Source organism: Zonotrichia albicollis, chromosome 33 (genome assembly GCF_047830755.1).
Source record: "Zonotrichia albicollis isolate bZonAlb1 chromosome 33, bZonAlb1.hap1, whole genome shotgun sequence".
Classification (NCBI taxonomy): domain Eukaryota; kingdom Metazoa; phylum Chordata; class Aves; order Passeriformes; family Passerellidae; genus Zonotrichia; species Zonotrichia albicollis.
Window position 1 is genome coordinate 3,247,555 of NC_133851.1, and position 19,436 is coordinate 3,266,990.

The 19,436-nt window shown below is 50.9% G+C and overlaps 1 protein-coding gene across 2 annotated transcripts in view; it reads right to left on the reverse strand.

Annotated features, from left to right (window-relative positions):
• POU6F1 (POU class 6 homeobox 1) overlaps positions 1 to 19,436 on the reverse strand; it is a 34,323-nt gene that overhangs the window by 7,051 nt on the left and 7,836 nt on the right. For both annotated transcript variants that reach the window (XM_074530595.1, XM_074530594.1), the window contains exons 4-8: positions 8,362 to 8,530; positions 5,599 to 5,693; positions 4,748 to 4,973; positions 2,138 to 2,310; positions 601 to 726 (exon numbers count right to left, since the gene is read on the reverse strand). In XM_074530595.1, the coding sequence (XP_074386696.1) occupies positions 601 to 726; positions 2,138 to 2,310; positions 4,748 to 4,973; positions 5,599 to 5,693; positions 8,362 to 8,530 (789 nt within the window). The remainder of the gene's footprint in view (positions 1 to 600; positions 727 to 2,137; positions 2,311 to 4,747; positions 4,974 to 5,598; positions 5,694 to 8,361; positions 8,531 to 19,436) is intronic.

Consider the following 19,436-nt stretch of genomic DNA (forward strand, 5'->3'; position numbering starts at 1 on the left):
GGGACCCCAAAACACCGCCCCAAGGGGGAGACGGGGGCCACGGCAGGGTCCCGATCACCTGGGGGGGGACACAGCATTGGGGGACCCCAAATACCCAAATATCCCGAGAGGGGGATACAACCCCTGCGACCCCCGCCCCAGGTGTAGCAGCCCTGAGGGGGGGACAGGACCCATGGCAGGGTCCCGATCACCTGGGGGGGGGACACAGCGATGGGGGACCCCAAAACACACACGCCGAGGGGGGGGATACAACCCCGGGAGCTGCTGGGACCCCGCCCCAGGTGACACAGACCCGAGGGGGGGGACACGGCCCACGGCAGGGTCCCGATCACCTGGGGGGGACACAGCATTGGGGGACCCCAAATACCCACCCCGAGGGGGGGGATACAACCCCGGGAGCTGCTGGGACCCCCGCCCCAGGTGTGGCAGCCCTGAGGGGGGCACAGGACCCATGGCAGGGTCCCGATCACCTGGGGGGGACACAGCGATGGGGGACCCCAAAACACCGCCCCGATGGGGGACACGGCCCCGGGAGCAGTCGGGACCCCCGCCCCAGGTGTCACCGCCCCGGGGGGGGCACGGACAGGGGACCCCGCGTACCTGGCCCTGGGCGGTGCTCAGGAGCTGCCCCGGGATCCCCTGCACGCTGGGCAGGGGGGTGGCGATCACGGGGGGGGCGCTGAGGGACCCCAGGATCTGCGGCTGCGCCCCCAGAGCCGCCGTGAGCTGCGGGATGGAAACGGGGTCAGAGCGGGGCCGGGGGGCACCGGGACCCCCGGGGGGCGTCCCCCCACCTCCCAGTGCCCGCTGGAGTCCCTGGGGGTCCCTAAATCCAAAAATCCATAAACCCATAAATCCATAAATCCATCTGCAGGGAGCTGCCCAAAGCAGAGCTGCAGCTTCTTGGGGTGGGGAAACTGAGGCAGGGATTGTGTTCAGGGAAACTGAGGCAGGGATTGTGTCTGGGGAAACTGAAGCTGGAATCCTGCACTGGGGAAACTGAGGCAGGGATTGAATTCAGAGAAACTGAGGCTGGGATTGAGTTCGGGGAAACTGAGGCTGGGATCCTGCCTGGGGAAACTGAGGCAGGGATCTTTCATGTAAAACCAGGCTGGGATTGTGCACAGGGAAATTGAACATTGCCTGGGGAAACTGAGGCAGGGATCCTCGGCAGGGACACTGAGGTCACAACCTGCCACATGGAAACTGAGAGTAGGATCCTGCCTGGGGAAACTGAGGCTGGGATCCTGCACAGGGAAATTGAGGCATAGATCCCACCTGGGAAACTGAGGCAAGGATCCTATCCTGGGAAACTGAGGCAGGGATCTCATTCTTGGAAATGGGGGCTGGAATCCTGCCTGGGGAACCTGAGGTTGGGATCCCACCTGGGAAGTGGATGGGGATCTTGTCCTGGGGAAATTGAGGCAGAGATCGTGCACAGGGAAACTGAGGCAGAAATCCTGTTCTTGAGAAACTGAGGCTGGGATCTCATTCTGGGCCCTGGGGCTGGGATCCTGCCTGAGAAACTGAGGTAGGGATCTTGCACAGGGAAACTGAGGCAGGGATCTTGTTCTTGGTGATGGGGGCTGGAACTCTGCCAAGGGAAACTGAGGCAGGGATCCCATTCTGGGCCTCGAGGCTGGAATACTGCCTGGAGAAACTGAGGCAGGGATCTTGCTCTTGGAAACGGGGGTGCAATCCTGCTTGGGGAAACTGAGGCTGGGATCTCATTCTGGGACAGGGAGACTGGAATCCTGCACTGGGGAAACTGAGGCAGGGATCCCACCTGGGAAACTGAGGCAGGGATCCCATTCTGGGCCCCGGGGCTGGGATCCTGCCTGGGGAAACTGAGGCAGGGATCATGTTCTGGGGAAACTGAGACCAGAATCCTGCTTGGGGAAACTGAGGCAGGGATCTTGCACATAAAATCAGGCTGGGATTGTGTTCAGGGAAACTGAACATTGCCTGGGGAAACTGAGGCAGGGATCCTGCCTTGGGAAACTGAGGCTGGAATCCTATACTGGGACGCGGGGGCTGGATTCCTCGCTAGGGAAACTGAGGCAGGGATCTCGTTCTGGGCCCCGGGGCTGGGGGAAACTGAGGCACGGCCCCGGCCCGGGCCGGGCTCGCTCCTTACAATGCCGGGGTTAAAGGCCAGTCCGGCGATCTGGGGCTGCGCGGCCACCGGGGGCTCCTTTGGGGGCGTGGGCGCCGGGGGGGGCTGGGGCAGCAGCGGGGGCTGCCCCGGGGGCGGGCGCGGCGCCGGCACCGCGGGCACGGCCGGGACGGCGGGGCTGAGCACGGCGGCGGCTGCGGAGAGACGGAGACACCGTCAGTGATGGCACCGGCACCGCCACAACGCGCCCGTGTCCCCCGCCCAGCCCCGGGTGTCCCCTCCCTCCCGGGGGTGTCACCTGCACCCGGCGCTGCTGCCCGAAATGGCCCCGACACACCTGGCACAGGTGCGGGGTCACTAAAGCCACCCAGAGCCGGGGTCGATCCCTCCCCGTCCACACCTGGAGGTGCTCACACTCGTGTGGCGGGGGGGGCACACCGGGAACCTCAAACCTGGACCTGGAGCCCCAAATGTGCACCTGAAACCCCAAATCTGCATCTGGAGCCTCACCTGGAGCACCAGATCCGCACCTGGAGCCACAGCTGGAGTCTCAAAGAGCTACACCTTTGGTTCTCAAATCCCTAAGTCCAAGCCCACTCAGCTCCTGCAGCCACACCTGAAACCCCAAATCTACACCAGGTGCCACAGGTGGAACCCCAAATCTCCATCAGGTGCCACAGGTGGAGCCTCAAACCTACACTTCGATACTCAAATCCCCCAAGTCCAAGCCCATTGGGCTCCTGCAGCCACACCTGGAGCTCCAAAATTACAGCAGGTGCTACACCTGGAGTCTGAAAGCTACACCTTGATACTCAAATCTCCCAAATCCAAGCCCACTGGGCTCCTGAAGCTGCAGGCACACCTGGAGCCCCAAATCTACACCAGGTTCCACACCTGGAGCCCCAAATCTATAGCAGGTGTCACACCTGGAGTCTCAAATCTACTTGGACCTCACCTGTTGCAAGCACGTGTCATACCTGGAGCCCTAAAACCAGGTACCACACCTGGAGCCCCAAATCTGCACCAGGTGCCACATGTGGAACCCCATATCTATACCAGGTGCCACACCTGCAGCCTCAAAGCTACACCTTCGGTACTCAAATCCCCCAAGTCCAAGCCCATTGGACTCCTGAAGCTGCATCTGGAGCCCCAAATCTGCACCAGGTGCCACATGTGGAAATCTACAGCAGGTGCCACAGGTGGAGCCTCAAAACTACACCTCAATACTCAAATCCCCTAAGCCCATTCAGCTCCTACAGCCACACCTGGAGCCCCAAATCTACACCAGGTGCCACAGGTGGAGCCCCAAATGTACAGCAGGTGCCACACCTGGAGCACCAAATCTACAGCAGGTGCCACATGTGGAGTCCTAAATCCCCAACAGGTGCCACATCTGGAGTCTCAAAGCTACACCTTCGATACTCGAATCCCCCAAGTCCAAGCCCATTGGGCTCCTGAAGCTGCAGCCGCACCTGAAGCCCCAAATTTACACCAGGTGTTACATCTGAAAATCTACACCAGGTGCCACATCTGGAGCCTCAAATCTACACTAGGTGCCACACCTGGAGCCCTAAATCTAAACCAGGTGGCACATCTGGAGCCTGAAAGCTTCCATACTCAAATTCCCCAAGCCCATTGGGCTCCTGCAGCCACACCTGGAGCACCAAAACTACCTGGACCTCATCTGTTGTAAGCATGTGCCACACGTGGAACCCCAAATCTACACCAGGTGTCACATGTAGAGCCTCAAAGCTACACCTTTGATACTCAAATCCCCTAAATCCAAGGCCATTTCGCTCCTGCAGCCACACCTGGAGCCCCAAAGCTATACCAGGTGTCACATGTGGAAATCTACACCAGATGCCACACTTGGAGCCTCAAAGCTACACCTTTGATACTTAAATCTCCCAAATTCAAGCCCATTTGGCTCATGCAGCCACACCTGGAGTCCCAAACCTACACCAGGTCTCACAAGTGGAGCCCCATATCTACACTAGATGCCACACCTGGAGCCCCAGATCTGCACCAGGTACCTCATATGGAACCCCAAATCTACACCAGGTGCTACGCCGGGAGCTTCAAAGCTACACCTTTGATACTCAAATTCCCCAAGCCCAAGCTTATTTGGTTCCTCCAGCCACACCTGGAGCCCCAAATCTACACCAGGTGTCACACCTGGAGCCTCAAATCTACACCTTTTATACTCAAATCCCCCAAATCCAAGCCCATTTCAGAGCCTTCCTGCAGCCACACCTGGAACCCCAAATCTCCACCAAGTGCCACACCTGGAGCCTCAAAGCTACACCTTGATACTCAAATCCCCCAAGGCCATCGGGCTCCTGCAGCCACACCTGGAGCCCCAAATCTGCACCAGATCCCACAGGTGGAGCTTCAAAGTTACACCTTGATACTCAAATCCTTCAAGCCCAAGCCCACTGGGCTTCCCCAGCCACACCTGGAGCCCCAAATCTACACCAGGTTTCACACCTGGAGCCCCAAATCTACACCAGGTTTCACACCTGGAGCCCCAACTCTTCCCGTTCTCCTCTCAGACCCCGGTAGCACCTGGAGCCCCAACTCTTCCCGTTCTCTGTCAGATCCCGGTGCCGCTGCCGCTCCGGGCGGGGTTACCTGTGAGATTGGCTACGGGCGGTTTGAAAATCGCCCCCGCAGGTGCCGCCGGCGTCAGTCCCGGGAGCGCGGCGAGCGTTGCTGTGGGAATTGTCACCAGGGCCAGCGCCTGCTGGCCTGTCACCTGACCTGCAATACTGATGGGGATAAGAAGAGGTTGAGTAACTGTCCCTGCCGGAACCATTACTCCTGTCACACCTGTGGCTAAGCTTTCCTGAGCCAACACCTGCGGAGATAAATGAGATTTGAAAGAGAAACACAAATCAACGCCCTGCTCAGCATCAGGGAAACCCCCGCGGGGCCCCCCCGCCCCGCCTGGGACACCCCTCGGGGGAGGGGGCAAAGGGGGAATCCCTCTGGGGGGGGGGGCAAAGGGGGAACCCCCGGGGAATCCCTCTGGGGGGGGGCAAAGGGGGAAATCCCCGGGGAATCCCTCTGGGGGGGGGCAAAGGGGGAACCCCCCTGAATTGGGAACCACTGGGGGAACCGGGGGGCTCCCTAGTGAATCTCTGGGGAGGGGGAAGCAAATGGGGAGCCCCCCTGAACTGGGAACCCCTCTCCGTGGGGAGATGGGGGCAGCTCTGTGAACTGGGGGGCACTGGGGGGCTGTGGAGCCCCTCTGGAGGGGATTAAGGGGTCCCCCCATTACTGCTGACCTCGCTCCCCTTTAGGTCGGGGTCCCCCCTAACTCTGAACCCCTTCTCCATAGGGACATGAGGGGCACCCAGGGCCTCCCTTCTCCCCGAGATCTGCGTGGGGGGACAAAAGGGGTCCCCCTTACCTGGCCACCCCCTGCCTGCGGCCACCTCCCCCGGGGTCCCCCATGCCCCCCAGCCCCGGGGGACAGTTACCTGTGGCGTGGCCTGCACGGCCAGGTGTGTCACGCCGGGCTGGCTCGGGGCGGGGCTCGAGGCCACCGGGGCGGGCGACGCTGCTTTGGCTTTACCTGGGGGAGAACGGGTGGGGGTCAGGGGGAGACATCCAAACTCTGCACGGCTTCCCCCAGGTGTGCTCAGGTGCGCTCAGAGCCCGGGGAGGGGACGCAGGAGGGGCAGGGCCCCGACAGGGTGACCAGGGCGGTGACAGCCACCAACACCCGGGAGTGGCATCCTCCTCCCCCCGGCAGGAGAGAGGATGGGACAGGTGACAGGGGACAGGGACAGGTGATGGGACAGGGGACAGGGGACACGGACAGGGGACAGGCGTGTGTCCTGCTGGATTTGGGTACAGGCCTGCAAGCAGTGAGGAATAAAGCGGGATCTCCCCAAAACGGGAGCTGCCGGGGGAAGGACCCGCAGCAGGACCGCGGAGCAGCCCAGGTGACACAAACCAGACACAGCCTTGGCTACCAGGGAGGGACCCGGGAACGGTCCCGGGAATGGGAGAGACACGGGGGGCACCGGGAACGATCCCGGGAGGGAGAGACCCGGGGGGCACCGGGAACGGTCCCGGGAGGGAGAGACCCGGGGGGAACGATCCAGGGGAGACCCGGGGAACTGCCGGGAACGATCCCAGGATGGGAGACCCGGGGGGAACCGGGAACGATCCCAGGAACGAGAGACCCGGGGAACTGCCGGGAACGATCCCGAGAAGTAGAGACACAGGGAACCGCCGGGAATGATCCTAGATGTGAGAGACCCGGGGGGAACCGGGAACGATCTCGGGAAGGAGAGAACCGGGGAACTGCCGGGAACGATCCCGGGAAGGAGAGACCCGTGGGGCATCGGGAACAATCCCGGGAGTGGGAGAGCCGGGAGCCATCGGGAATGATCCCGGAGGGAGAGACCCGGGGGGAACGATCCAGGGGAGACCCGGGGAACTGCCGGGAACGATCCCGGGAATGGGAGACCAGGGGAGCACCGGGAACGATCCCAGGAGGGAGAGATCTGGGGGAACTGCCGGGAACGATCCCGAGAGGCGAGAGAGAGCCGGGGGGAACGATCCAGGGAAGGAAAGACCCAGGGAACTGCTGGGAACGATCCCGGAATGGGAGAGACACAGGGAACCGCCGGGAATGATCCCGGGAATGGGAGACCCGGGGAGCACCGGGAACGATCCCGGGATGGAGAGAACCGGGGAACCGGGGACGATCCCGGAAAGCAGAGACCCGGGGGGAACGATCCAGGGAAGGAGAGACCCGGGGAACTGCCGGGAACGATCCTGAGAGGGAGAGACCCGGGGGAAGCGCCGGGAACGATCCCGGGGGGAACGGGAGACCCGAGAGGCTCAGGGAATGATCCCGGGAGGGAGAGACCCAGGGGGAACCGGGAACGATCCCGGGAATGGGAGAGTCGGGGAACCGCACGGAACGAGAGACCCAGAGGGAACCGGGAACGATCCCGGGAAGGAGAGAGCCGGGGGGCACCGGGAATAATCCCGGGGAACGATCCAGGGGAGACCCAGGGAACTGCCGGGAACGATCCCGGGATGGGAAAGACACGGGGGCCACCGGGAATGATCCCGGGAGGGAGAGAGCCGGGGAACGGCCGGGAATGATCTCGGGAATGGGAGACCCGGGTGAGGCATAAACTTCAAGGAATTTAGAGATTTTAGAGGAGCTAAGATTTCAGTCAGAGATAAGCTTTATTGGAGTTAATTAAAATAAATGGGTAGGCTTTGATGAGGTTAAGAGTCAGTAGTTAACTAATAATTGATTGCTTGTCAGCACGATGTTGGGTTAGCTGGGTTTATAATGAAGAATATAGAAACTGATAAATGGCTTTTAGGAACATAAGACAATTGTAGGGCTCCTCTGTTCTGAAACCAATTGAGGACAGAGAGTGGGAGTTCTACCAAGGGTTCATTTGTCATATTTGCATTGAAAAGGTAGAAAGGTCAGAATGAGGAAGACTTCATTTGCTTCCTCATTTTGGGACCCTTCCCCATGAAAGGACCACAGACTCATTTCAAGGAACAAACTGTGCATGCTTAATGGCTTTTGAACTAATTACCATGGGAAGCGGGGAATGGGGTGTACCAAATTTATGAATATGCATTTGTATTTTCAGTATTCAATAGTTGTATAGATAAAAGGACTCTGTAATCACCTGTAAATTGCAGGGTGTTTTTGGGAGTTATCCCACAATAAACATCCACTTTGTAACTCTAAACTCTCAGAGAGTTTTTGGATATTGGTACTAGATCAATATCCATATTGGGAATGGGATGTACCAAAGTTATCAATATGTATTTGTGTTTTGGGTGTTCAATACTCGTATAGATAAGAGGACTCTGTAATCACCTGCAAATTGCAGTGTGCTTTTGGGATCTATCCCACAATAAACATTCACTTTCTAACTTTAAACTGTTAGAGAGTTTTTGACCATCACAATTGGATATCGGCACTAAATCAATATTCATAATTTTTAAATAAATCACGGGGAACTGCGGGGAACGATCCCGGGAATGGCAGACCCGGGGGGAACCGGGAACGATCCCGGGAAGGGAAGGGAAGGGAAGGGAAGGGAAGGGAAGGGAAGGGAAGGGAAGGGAAGGGAAGGGAAGGGAAGGGAAGGGAAGGGAAGGGAAGGGAAGGGAAGGGAAGGGAAGGGAAGGGAAGGGAAGGGAAGGGAAGGGAAGGGAAGGGAAGGGAAGGGAAGGGAAGGGTTTCTCACCTGCCGCCTCCCCGCCGGACGAGCTCGGGGTGCTGGCGGGAGCGTCCTCCACACCTGGGGGGCCCCCCTGTGCCGGGGACCCCCCCGCTCCCTCCCCGGCCGTTTTGGGGTCCCCATCCACCCCCACCTCCAGCACCCGGATGGTCTCGTGGCTGGACATGACAATAACCTGCAAACGAACCCCAAAATTAGCTCCGGGTGCGTCACCCCCGGCTATGCCCCCCAGGGTCCCCCCGCCCCCCTGGTTTTGGGGTGCAGAGCCCACCTGGACCCCGCGGGATCGAGGAACGGTGGGGGAGTCCCAGCCCCCCAGCAGCTCAGAGCTTTGCTGTCAGCGCCCCAACTCCAGGGGCACCCCCGGCCGACACCTCGGGCGGGTGAAACGCTGCCAGCGGCACCCCCAAACTCACAGCACCCCTACAGCTAAAGCACGCCCTTACCTGCAGCACCCCCAAAGCTACAGCAAAGCCCCCACAGCTGCAGTACCCCCCAAACAGAACCAGCACCCCCAAACAGAACCGGCAGGCCCTGAACAGAACGAGCACCCCAAAACAGAACCGGCACCCTCAAACCTAAAGCCCCCCGATACCTACAGCAAAACCTCCACAGCTGCAGCACCCCCTGAACAGAACCGGCACCCCCAAACAGAACCGGCACCCCCAAACGGAACCAGCGCCCCCAAACAGAGCCGGTACCCTTAAACGGAACGAGCACCTCCTGATCAGGGCCGGCACCCCCAAACAGAACCGGCATCCCCTGAACAGAACCAGCACCCCCAAACAGAACCAGCACCCTCAAACATAAAGCACCCCAATACCTACAGCAAAACCTTCACAGCTGCAGCACCCCCCAAAACAGGATCAGCACCCCCAAACAGAGCCGGCATCCCAAAACAGAACCAGCACCTCCTGAACAGAGCCGGCACCCCCTGAGCAGAACAAGCACCCCCAAACAGAACCAGCTCCTCCAAACACAGCCGGCATCCCCAAACAGAGCCAGCACCCCCAAACGGAACCAGCACCTCCCGATCAGAGCCGGCATCCCCAAACAGAGCTGGCACCCCAAAACAGAACCAGCATCCCCAAACAGAAGCAGCACCCCCTGAACAGAACCAGCCTCCCCAAACAGAGCCGGCACCCCAAACCTAAAGCACCCCAAACCTGTAGAGCTCTGCACACCCACAGTCCCCCGTGCCGGGCCTCCCCCCGTACCTGCAGGAGCGTGGCGGGGACAGGAACGTACACGATGAGGGACCCGAGCCCCGCGTCCATGGCCGGGAGCGGGCCGGGACCGCCCGGGCTCCGAGCCGAGAGCGGCGGCCCGGGCGGGAGGGACCGAGCTCCTTATCCCGCCCGGCAGGGCCGATATCAGCGGGTCCGGCCCTGCACGGCGGCGACAGCGCCACACACACACCCCGGGGGCTGGGACGGTGCCGGTCCCGAAGGACGTCCCCAGTGCTGAGGGACATCCCCAGACCAAAAGGACACTCCCAGTCCTGAGGACGTTCCTAGTCCCAGGGACATCCCCGGTCCCAAAGGACATTCCCAATCTCTGGGGCATTCCCAGTCCCAGGGACGTCCCCAGTCCCCACTGGCCCAGCCCCTCATTTGGAGTGGGGGGTCCCAGCAGGGCCAGAACCAGCAGAGACCCCAAAGTGCCCCAAAGTGCACCCAGAGTCATTTCTGGGCCCTCCCCAAGGACTGGGGGTGACCCCGGTGTTAAAACATTCCTTCCTTCCTTCCTTCCTTCCTTCCTTCCTTCCTTCCTTCCTTCCTTCCTTCCTTCCTTCCTTCCTTCCTTCCTTCCTTCCTTCCTTCCTTCCTTCCTTCCTTCCTTCCTTCCTTCCTTCCTTCCTTCCTTCCTTCCTTCCTTCCTTCCTTCCTTTTCCTTCTCCCTTTCCTGCCCCCTTTTCCTCCTCCCTTTTCCTTCATTTTCTTTAATTTTCCTCCTTTTTCCTTCCTTTTACTTCCTCCCTCCCTCCCATTAAAAATACATTTTATAATATCAGCTTTAAACAAATTTTAACATTATATACTGTATGTATAATATTAAAGTTGTATATTAATATAATATAATATAATATAATATAATATAATATAATATAATATAATATAATATAATATAATTAATATAATATTAAATATTAACTTTTTTGTTGTTAACTAAACTTAGACATAGTACTGAAACAGCTGATATAGTAATTGTGAAAAATGCATATTTTATTATTGGCTCTTCGCAAATATTCTAATTAATATTATATGTGTTATGTTGGAAAGTTATTCTGTGTTAATTTCTTTTAAGTAGTGTAGTAAATACAGTTTTTAGCCTATAACATAACATTAAAATAAAAACTATGTGATGTAAGAAACTTTTTGCAACTAGCTCAAGGAATGGATAAGATAATCAAGGAATTTTTTACATTGTCCTATCTGGACAGAGATAACAGCACAGACACCGAGATCCCCGAGAAGAATTACTGCTCCTTATCAGGACAGCTCAGACTGCGAGGAACCAAGGCTGATTTACAAGATGGGGGCAGCTAAAATGGAGCAGAAACTTCAGGAAACTTCAGGAACTCTGGTGCGAAAAGAATGTTTGAATCATGCATGAGATCTGTGAATATGCAATAGGTTATTGCTTTTAAGGGTTAATCCTTTGGTAGCAAGGGGTGCTTTGGGGCACAGTGCAAAGCACCCGGACATCCGTAATTTATTGCTTTTTATTGTCTTTTATTGTCATGACTTTGATTGTCCAAATTGTTATTGTCCTAATTTTTATTACTGTTTTCATTACTAAACTCATTAAACTTCTAAACTCATTCATTAAACTTCTAAAATTTTAACACAAGTGGTCAGTGAGGGTCCCTCAGATGTGGTCAGTGAGGTCACTGAGGGTCCCTTGGATGTGATCCGTGAGGGTCCCTTGGATGTGGTCAGCGGTCAGTGAGGTCACTGAGGGTCTCAGATGGGGTCAGTGGTCAGTGAGGGTCCCTTGGATGTGGTCAGTGTTCAGTAAGGGTGTGGAGAGCTTTATTAATAGTTGGCTAGCTGAGAAAGGCCATACTGACATATTGCCGCTGGTTAAGCTGAGAGAGGGAAGTCAGCAGTCAGCAAGCTGAAAGGAGATGTCAGCAATTAGCAATCAGTGACCTTGCTTCAACATGAGGAGAGGGAGTAGAGATTATTCCTGAATATATCCTGAGAATATGCAGAAAGTATCAAAAGTAGAACCATAGGAATGCAGAAGTAGGTGTAGCTGCTGATATGTAACTAACCAATCCTGAGCTCAACTTTTGCAATATGCATGAAGCTCATTATGAACTGTATTTAACCCGCCGTACTGATCAATAAAATTGGGCCTGTGATGATCAATTGATGTCCTGGTCTCCTTCCGTTGACATAAGGGTCCCTCAGATGGGGTGCAGTGGTCAGTGAGGGTCTCTGGGGTGGGGTTTAGTGGTCAGTGAGGGTCTCAGATGTGGTCAGTGAGGTCAGTGAAGGTCTCAGATAAGGTGCAGTGGTCAGTAGTCATTGGTCAGTGAGGGTCCCTCAGATGTGGTCAGAGGTTCAGTGGTCAGTGCTGGTGTTGGGGTCCCCAGTGTCACCCAGGTCTCTGTGGGGTCTCCTCTGGCACCAAGCCCAGCTGACCCTCAGGGAGGGGACAGGGACCCTGGCTGGGGACTGAGGGTGGCACCCAAGAGTCACTGTCCCCAAGGGTCACTCAGTGCTCACTGTCCCCTCACTGAGGGTGGCACCCCGAGGGTCACTGTCCCCAAGGGTCACTCAGTGCTCACTGTCCCCTCACTGAGGGTGGCACCTGAGGGTCATCCAGTGCCCACTGTCCCCCGACCGAGGGTGGCACCCGAGGGTCACTCAGTGCTCACTGAGGGTGGCACCCTGAAGGTCACTCAGAGGTCACTGTCCCCGAGGGTCACCCAGTGCTGTCCCCTCACTGAGGGTGGCACCCGAGGGTCACTGTCCCCAAGGGTCACTCAGTGCTCACTGTCCCCTGTCTGAGGGTGGCACCCCAAGGGTCACTCAGAGCTCGCTGTCCCCGAGGGTCACTCACTGTCCCCTGTCACCAAAGGTCACTTTCCCCTCTGGCTCTCACCATTCCTGACCCCCCCGGGGTTTTGGGGTTCCAATTCCTGCAGGACAGAGCCTGGCACAGGGGGGCAATGCCAGGGGGTGGGGCAGCACAAAACGAGCGAAATTCAGAATTCCTGGAGGGAAAGGACGAGATTCCCGCAGCTCCCTGGGCACTGCGGGGTCTCACCCTCCCAGCCCCACCAGTCTGACCAGTCCGGAGTGGGGAGGGCACTGGTTTGCTGGGAAGGCTCCCAGGTTACCCCAGGATTTGGTGTGGTCCCTCCACCAATGCCAGAATTTCACCCCACAGCTGCCAGAGCAGAAAATGAGCTGGGAATTCAATCAACCCTCAGCTGATTTCTCCTTTTCCTGCTTTTCAATAACCTGGGCTGAATTTTCCCTTTTCTAGAACCTCATCGAGCTATTTGTGACCAATGAGATTTTTAACCGTCCCCAAAACCACTGCCTGTATTATCAATTTAACCATTTTAGTAATTTTTATTGTGAGCAGCTTGCTGGGCAACTAAATATTGCTGGGATTATCTAAAGCAGATTATTTCATGTGCTGTCAGCTTTTTTTTTTTTTTTTTTTTTTTTTTTTTTTTTTTTTGTTAAATTGTTTTTGTCTTTTTTCACTGGAAAAAAAAAAGAATGTTGTGGGAAAAGCTTTTATTTTTCTCTTAGGTTAAATGTACATTTATCTTATGTATAAATTTGTCTCAACTAATTGAAAATCAGGGAATTGAACCAAATTAAGCCTGGGAGTTGGTACATTAATGAATGCTATTATAATATCAGTTTTGCCTTGGAAGGCTTTAGATTGGGGTTGGTTTTTCTGAGTTTTTCAGAGTTATGGACAAGGGAATGAAATGACCTTGGAAAAACACAAGGAAATGTCCCCAGGGCCCATCCCAGACAGGACTGCAGAGGGAACAGGGATCCAACACAACGAAATTTCTTCTCTGTTTCCACCTGGGAGGAATGAGGGATTTGTGTTTCCAAACCACCTCTGGGTCTGCTGGGGGATAAAAGTGGGAGAAAAAAAGAAACAATGGGAAGGATTCCACTGATTGATGAAAGGAAAACCACAAACTTTTACAAATAAACTTTAGGTTTGCTGATAAATGAAAATTAGACATTGAAATAAAATGTCTGATAAATGAAATTGGATTATTAAAAGATGAGAGAAACAATGGGGAAAACCCCCAAATTCCATAAGAATTAAAAATTAAAGGGCAGGGTTGTACATTAGAAGGGAGTCTTTGGTATCAGGTGTTCTGAGGAGTCTGGGGAGTCAGAAAGGGGTAAAAACCCTTAAATTCCATAAGAATTAAAAAATAAAAGGGAGGGTTATACATTAGAGGGAAATCTTTGGTATTTTGGGGAGTCTGTACTTCTAAAGCACCTCAGAAATGGGAAAACCCCCCCAGATTCCATAAGAATTAAAATTTAAAGGACAGGGTTATATGTTAGAGGGGAATCTTCAGTATCAGGTGTTCTGGGAAGTCTGAACCTCTCAAGTACCTCAGAAATTGGGAAAAAACCCCTAAATTCCATAAGAATTAAAAATTAAAGGGCAGGGTTATACATTAAAGGGGAATCTTTGGTATCAGGAGTTCTGGGGAAGTCTGAACCTCTCAAGTACCTCAGAAATGGAGAAAACCCCCCAAATTCCATAGGAATTAAAATTTAAAGGACAGGGTTGTATGTTAGAGGGGAATCTTTGGTATTTGGGGAAGTCTGTACCTCTAAAGTACCTCAGAAATGGGGAAAAACCCCTAAATTCTATAAGAATTAAAATTTAAAAGGCAGGGTTATACAATAGAGGGGAATCTTTGGTATCAGGAGTTCTGGGGAGTCTGAACCTCTCAGGCACCTCAGAAATGGGGAAAAAGAGAGGGAAATGGGATAAAAAGGAGGCTGCAACCTCCAAAAATCTGAGAGACCCCAGAGAATGCCCCATGGCCTCTCCCTTTATTGGAATAAAGCACAAGGATTCCTCTGGCTCCTCTTTGGACACAACCTCTGGCGTTTATAGATTATTTTTCCTGAACCACTCACAAACTTGCACTGGAAATGATAAAACTTTCCTAACAACTGTCCTAATTAATTGTTTTAATTAAGTTTTCCAGCAGTGCAGCAAGGTTTGCCACCAAATGGGATTTTGGGAGTTTGGGGACGTGGCCGAGCCTTGGAGCTGTGCTGGAAAACCTCGATGGTTTTCAACAAACAAAGCCTGGGACAGGGAGATGTTTTTGCTGGGATTGGACGTGAGGAATGCAGAATTTATGGAGCCCAAGGACATTCTGCAGAGCCCAGAGATAAAGGAGAGACACAGGCAGCCCACAGCTGGGCTGGAACTCTCCCTGGCTGGGAAAAAGGCAATAAAGAGACTGAAAACGGGAATGAAACAGCACAAGAAGAGAAATCAATAATCAACAGAGGATGAACTGCTAATTAATGACAATTCTGTAATTTATAGCCAATGGGCATGAATTTTTTTTGTCGGCTAAAATGTAGAAATGGTGAAAAGTGTTGGAAGTGTGTGGTGAGCAGAGCAAGCTGAAGAGGTTTAAAATTGAAAAGGATTCCACTGATTGATAATTGGAAAAAGAGATTTGCTTTCACAAATAAACTTTGGGTTTGCTGATAAATGAAACTGGATACTAAAAGATGAAAGGAACAATGGGAAAAATCCCTAAATTATTAATGTTCCAGGCTCTCAGTTTTCCTGTTTTGGGGCTCAGGGTGAGTGGGAATTGTCATTGCACCCTGGTTTGTGGTTTTAGAGGCTCCTGCAGCTCTGGGGATCTCCCATCCTCTTCCCTCCCTTCTCTTCTTCCTCTTCCTCTCCCCTGCTGAAAATCAGCCCCACCCAGTGTTATAGATACACACTGTAATACTGGCTTTTTGCAAATATTAAAATGGATTTTATGTATGGGATGTTGAAATAACTTTGCTATAAAGATGTAGTTTGTGTTTCTGTTGCTAATTAAGCTCAGTGCAATAGGTGATATAGATACATACTATAATATTGGCTTTTTGCAAATATTAAAATGGATTTTATATGTGTTAAAGTAACTTTGTTATAAAGATATAGTCTGTATTTGTTAATTAAGCTGAGTGAAAGAGCTGATGTAGATACACATTATAATACTGGCTTTTTGCAAATATTGAATGGATTTTATGTGTGGGATGTTGAAATAACTTTGCTATAAAGATATAGTTTGTGTTTCTGTTGCTAATTAAGCCCCATGAAATAGGTGATATGTCGACGGAAGGAGACCAGGACATCCATTGATCATCACAGGCCCAATTTTATTGATCAGTACGGCGGGTTAAATACAGTTCATAATGAGCTTCATGCATATTGCAAAAGTTGAGCTCAGGATTGGTTAGTTACATATCAGCAACTACACCTACTTCTGCATTCCTATGGGTCTACTTTTGATACTTTCTACATATTCTCACGATATATTCAGGAATAATCTCTACTCCCTATCCTCATGTTGCAGCAAGGTCACTGATTGCTAATTGCTGACATCTCCTTTCAGCTTGCTGACTGCTGACTTCCCTCTCTCAGCTTAACCAGCGGCGTTATGTCAGTATGGCCTTTCTCAGCTATTAATATTATCAACTATTAATAAAGCTCTCCACAGTGATATAGATACATACTATAATATTGGCATTTTGCAAATAATAAATGGAATTTATGTGTATGCATTAAAGTAACTTTGCTATTAAGATATAATTTGTACTTCTGTGGCTAATTAAGCTCCGTGCAGTTGGTGATACAGATACACACTATAATACTGGCTTTTTGCAAATATTAAAATGGATTGTATATGTGTGGTGTTAAAGTAACTTTGTTATATAGTTTGTATTTCTGGTGTTAAGCTCAGTGCAATAGCTGATATAGATACACATTACAATACTGGCTTTTTGCAAATATTAAATGGATTTTATGTATGTGGTGTTAAAGTAAGTTTGTTATAAAGATGTAGTTTGTACGTGTCAATTAAGCTGAGTGAAATAGCTGATATAGATACACATATATATTTATACATATTATAATACTGGCTTTTTGTAAATATTAAAATGAATTGTATATGTGTATGGTGTTAAAGTAACTTTGCTATAAAGATATAGTTTGTGTTTCTGTTGCTAATTAAGCTCAGTGCAATGGCTGATATAGATACATATTATAATATTGGCTTTTTGCAAATATTCAAATGGATTGTATATGTGTTAAAGAAACTTTGTTATAAAGATATAGTTTGTATTTGTTAATTAAGCTCAGTGAAATAGCTGATGTATATACATACTACAATATTGACTTTTTGCAAATATTAAAATGGATTGTATATGTGTGGTGTTAAAGTAAATTTGCTATATAGATTGAATTTCTGGTGTTAAGCTCAGTGCAATAGCTGATAGAGATACATATTATAATATTAGCTTTTTGCAAATATTGAAATGGATTCTCTATGCGTGGTGTTAAAGTAACTTTGTTAATAGAGTTTATATTTGTTATTGAGTGCAATAGCTGATATGGATACATACTATAATACTGGCTTTTTGCAAATATTAAACGAATTTTATATGTGGCTGTGCAGGTTTTGGAGTCTCTGTTATAATAACTGTGTTATAAAGATATAGTTTGTATTGTTAATTAAGCTCAGTGCAATAGCTGATATAGACACACATTGTAATACTGGCTGTTATTGGCAAATATTAAAAGGGAATTTTATGTGAGTTGTTTTAAAGTAACTTTGTTATATAGTTTTTATTTCTGTTATTAATTTAGCTAAAACATAGTAGAGCAATACTGATATCAGTGTGCTTGTGTTAAAATGCCTGTTTGGATGGGATAACAACCAATGTACACACAATGAGCACACCTGTGCAAAAGGGACACACAATGAGCACACCTGTGCACACAGGGACACACAATGAGCACACCTGTGCACGTGAGGACACACAATGAGCACACCTGTGCACACGGGGACACACAATGAGCACACCTGTGCACACAGGGACACACAATGAGCACACCTGTGTACATGAGGACACACAATGAGCACACCTGTGCACATGGGAGACACAATGAGCACACCTGTGCACGTGAGGACACACAATGAGCACACCTGTGCACACGGGGACAAACAATGAGCACACCTGTGCACAAGGGAGACACAATGAGCACACCTGTGCACATGAGGACACACAATGAGCACACCTGTGCACATGGGGACAAACAATGAGCACACCTGTGCACACGGGGACACACAATGAGCACACCTGTGCACACAGGGACACACAATGAGCACACCTGTGCACAAGGACACACAATGAGCACACCTGTGCACACAAGGACACACAATGAGCACACCTGTGCACACGGGGACACACAATGAGCACACCTGTGCACGTGAGGACACACAATGAGCACACCTGTGCACAAGGGAGACACAATGAGCACACCTGTGCACACGGGGACACACAATGAGCACACCTGTACACATGGGGACAAACAATGAGCACACCTGTACACACAGGGACACACAATGAGCACACCTGTGCACAAGGACACACAATGAGCACACCTGTGCACGTGAGGACACACAATGAGCACACCTGTGCACACAGGGACACACAATGAGCACACCTGTGCAGATCTGCCAACCACCAGCACTGTGAAAAGTGCATATTGGATGGCTCTACACAGATATTTGTATATTTGTATATTTGTATATTTATTTGTATATTTGTATATTTGTATATACTGTATGCATTATGTTGTATTGATCAGTGGCGCTGTATTAGCATTTTAATAAGATGGTAAATGTAATTTTGCAGTTAAAATGTCACTTTTGTAGCTAAAATACAAACTATGTATGCGGGATATTTTTTTATACAAAAGAATTAGGTACTCCCACTGAGATAGCAGCCACAGGACACCTGAATCTTTCAGAGAAAGAGAATTTATTGCTCCATTATTAGAAGAAATGAACTTCTTCCTGCCTCACTCAGAGAGGATGATGTCGTTAGGATTATGAGGAAGAAGTTGATCAGACAGAATCCTGTGTTTGAATGGAATTTATGCATCATGGATGAGGGTATGAATATGCAACAGGCTGTTGCTTTTAAGGGTTAATCCTCTGTTAACGTGGGTCCTTTTTGGGCTTATTTTGCCCAGAAAAGGTACCCGGACATCCGTAACTCTTTGTTCTTATTGTCTCATATTGTCCTAATCCAAATTGTCCAAATTTTTATTACTCTAATTATATTGCTGTTTTTATAACGATTTTATTATCGTTAAACTTTTAAAAATTTTAAAACCAAGTGATTGGCGTTTTTCACAGCGCTCACCCCTGAGGGCAGTGAGGGCCAGGCCCAAAGCTGGAGTTGATAAAGGGAAGGAGCCAAAACCAAGCCAAGAAACAGCCGGCTCTAAAAGGCGGCCCCGAGGAGGGGCCACGCAAAATAGGTCATGAATATGCAAACTAGTTATGCATATGCATAATGATCTATGAATATGCAAATAGATGATGTAAGGGAAAAGGCATTTAAGGGGTGTCCCTGCAGATAACAGTGCGGGCTTGGCTGATGCCATAATAACCTCTGCTCTGTGGTCCTTATCTCCCATCGTCCTTTATTAAACTTTTTACATTTTATCAGGAGAGTGAATGTGTTTTTCACATGAACTTTGCTCTATAGTCCTTGTCTCCTATTGTCTCCTATTGCCCTTTACTAAACTTTTTAAATGTTCACAGGACACTGAACGTGTTTTTCACATAACTTTTGATCTGTGGTCCTTGTCTACTACTGTCCATTATAAAACTTTAAAATTTTCACATGAGAGTGACTGTGTTTTTCCACCTCTGCTCTATAGTCCTTGTCTCCTATCATCCTTTACTAAACTTTTTACATGTTCACAAGAGAGTGACCGTGTTTTTCACATAACCTTTGCTCTGTTCTCTTTGT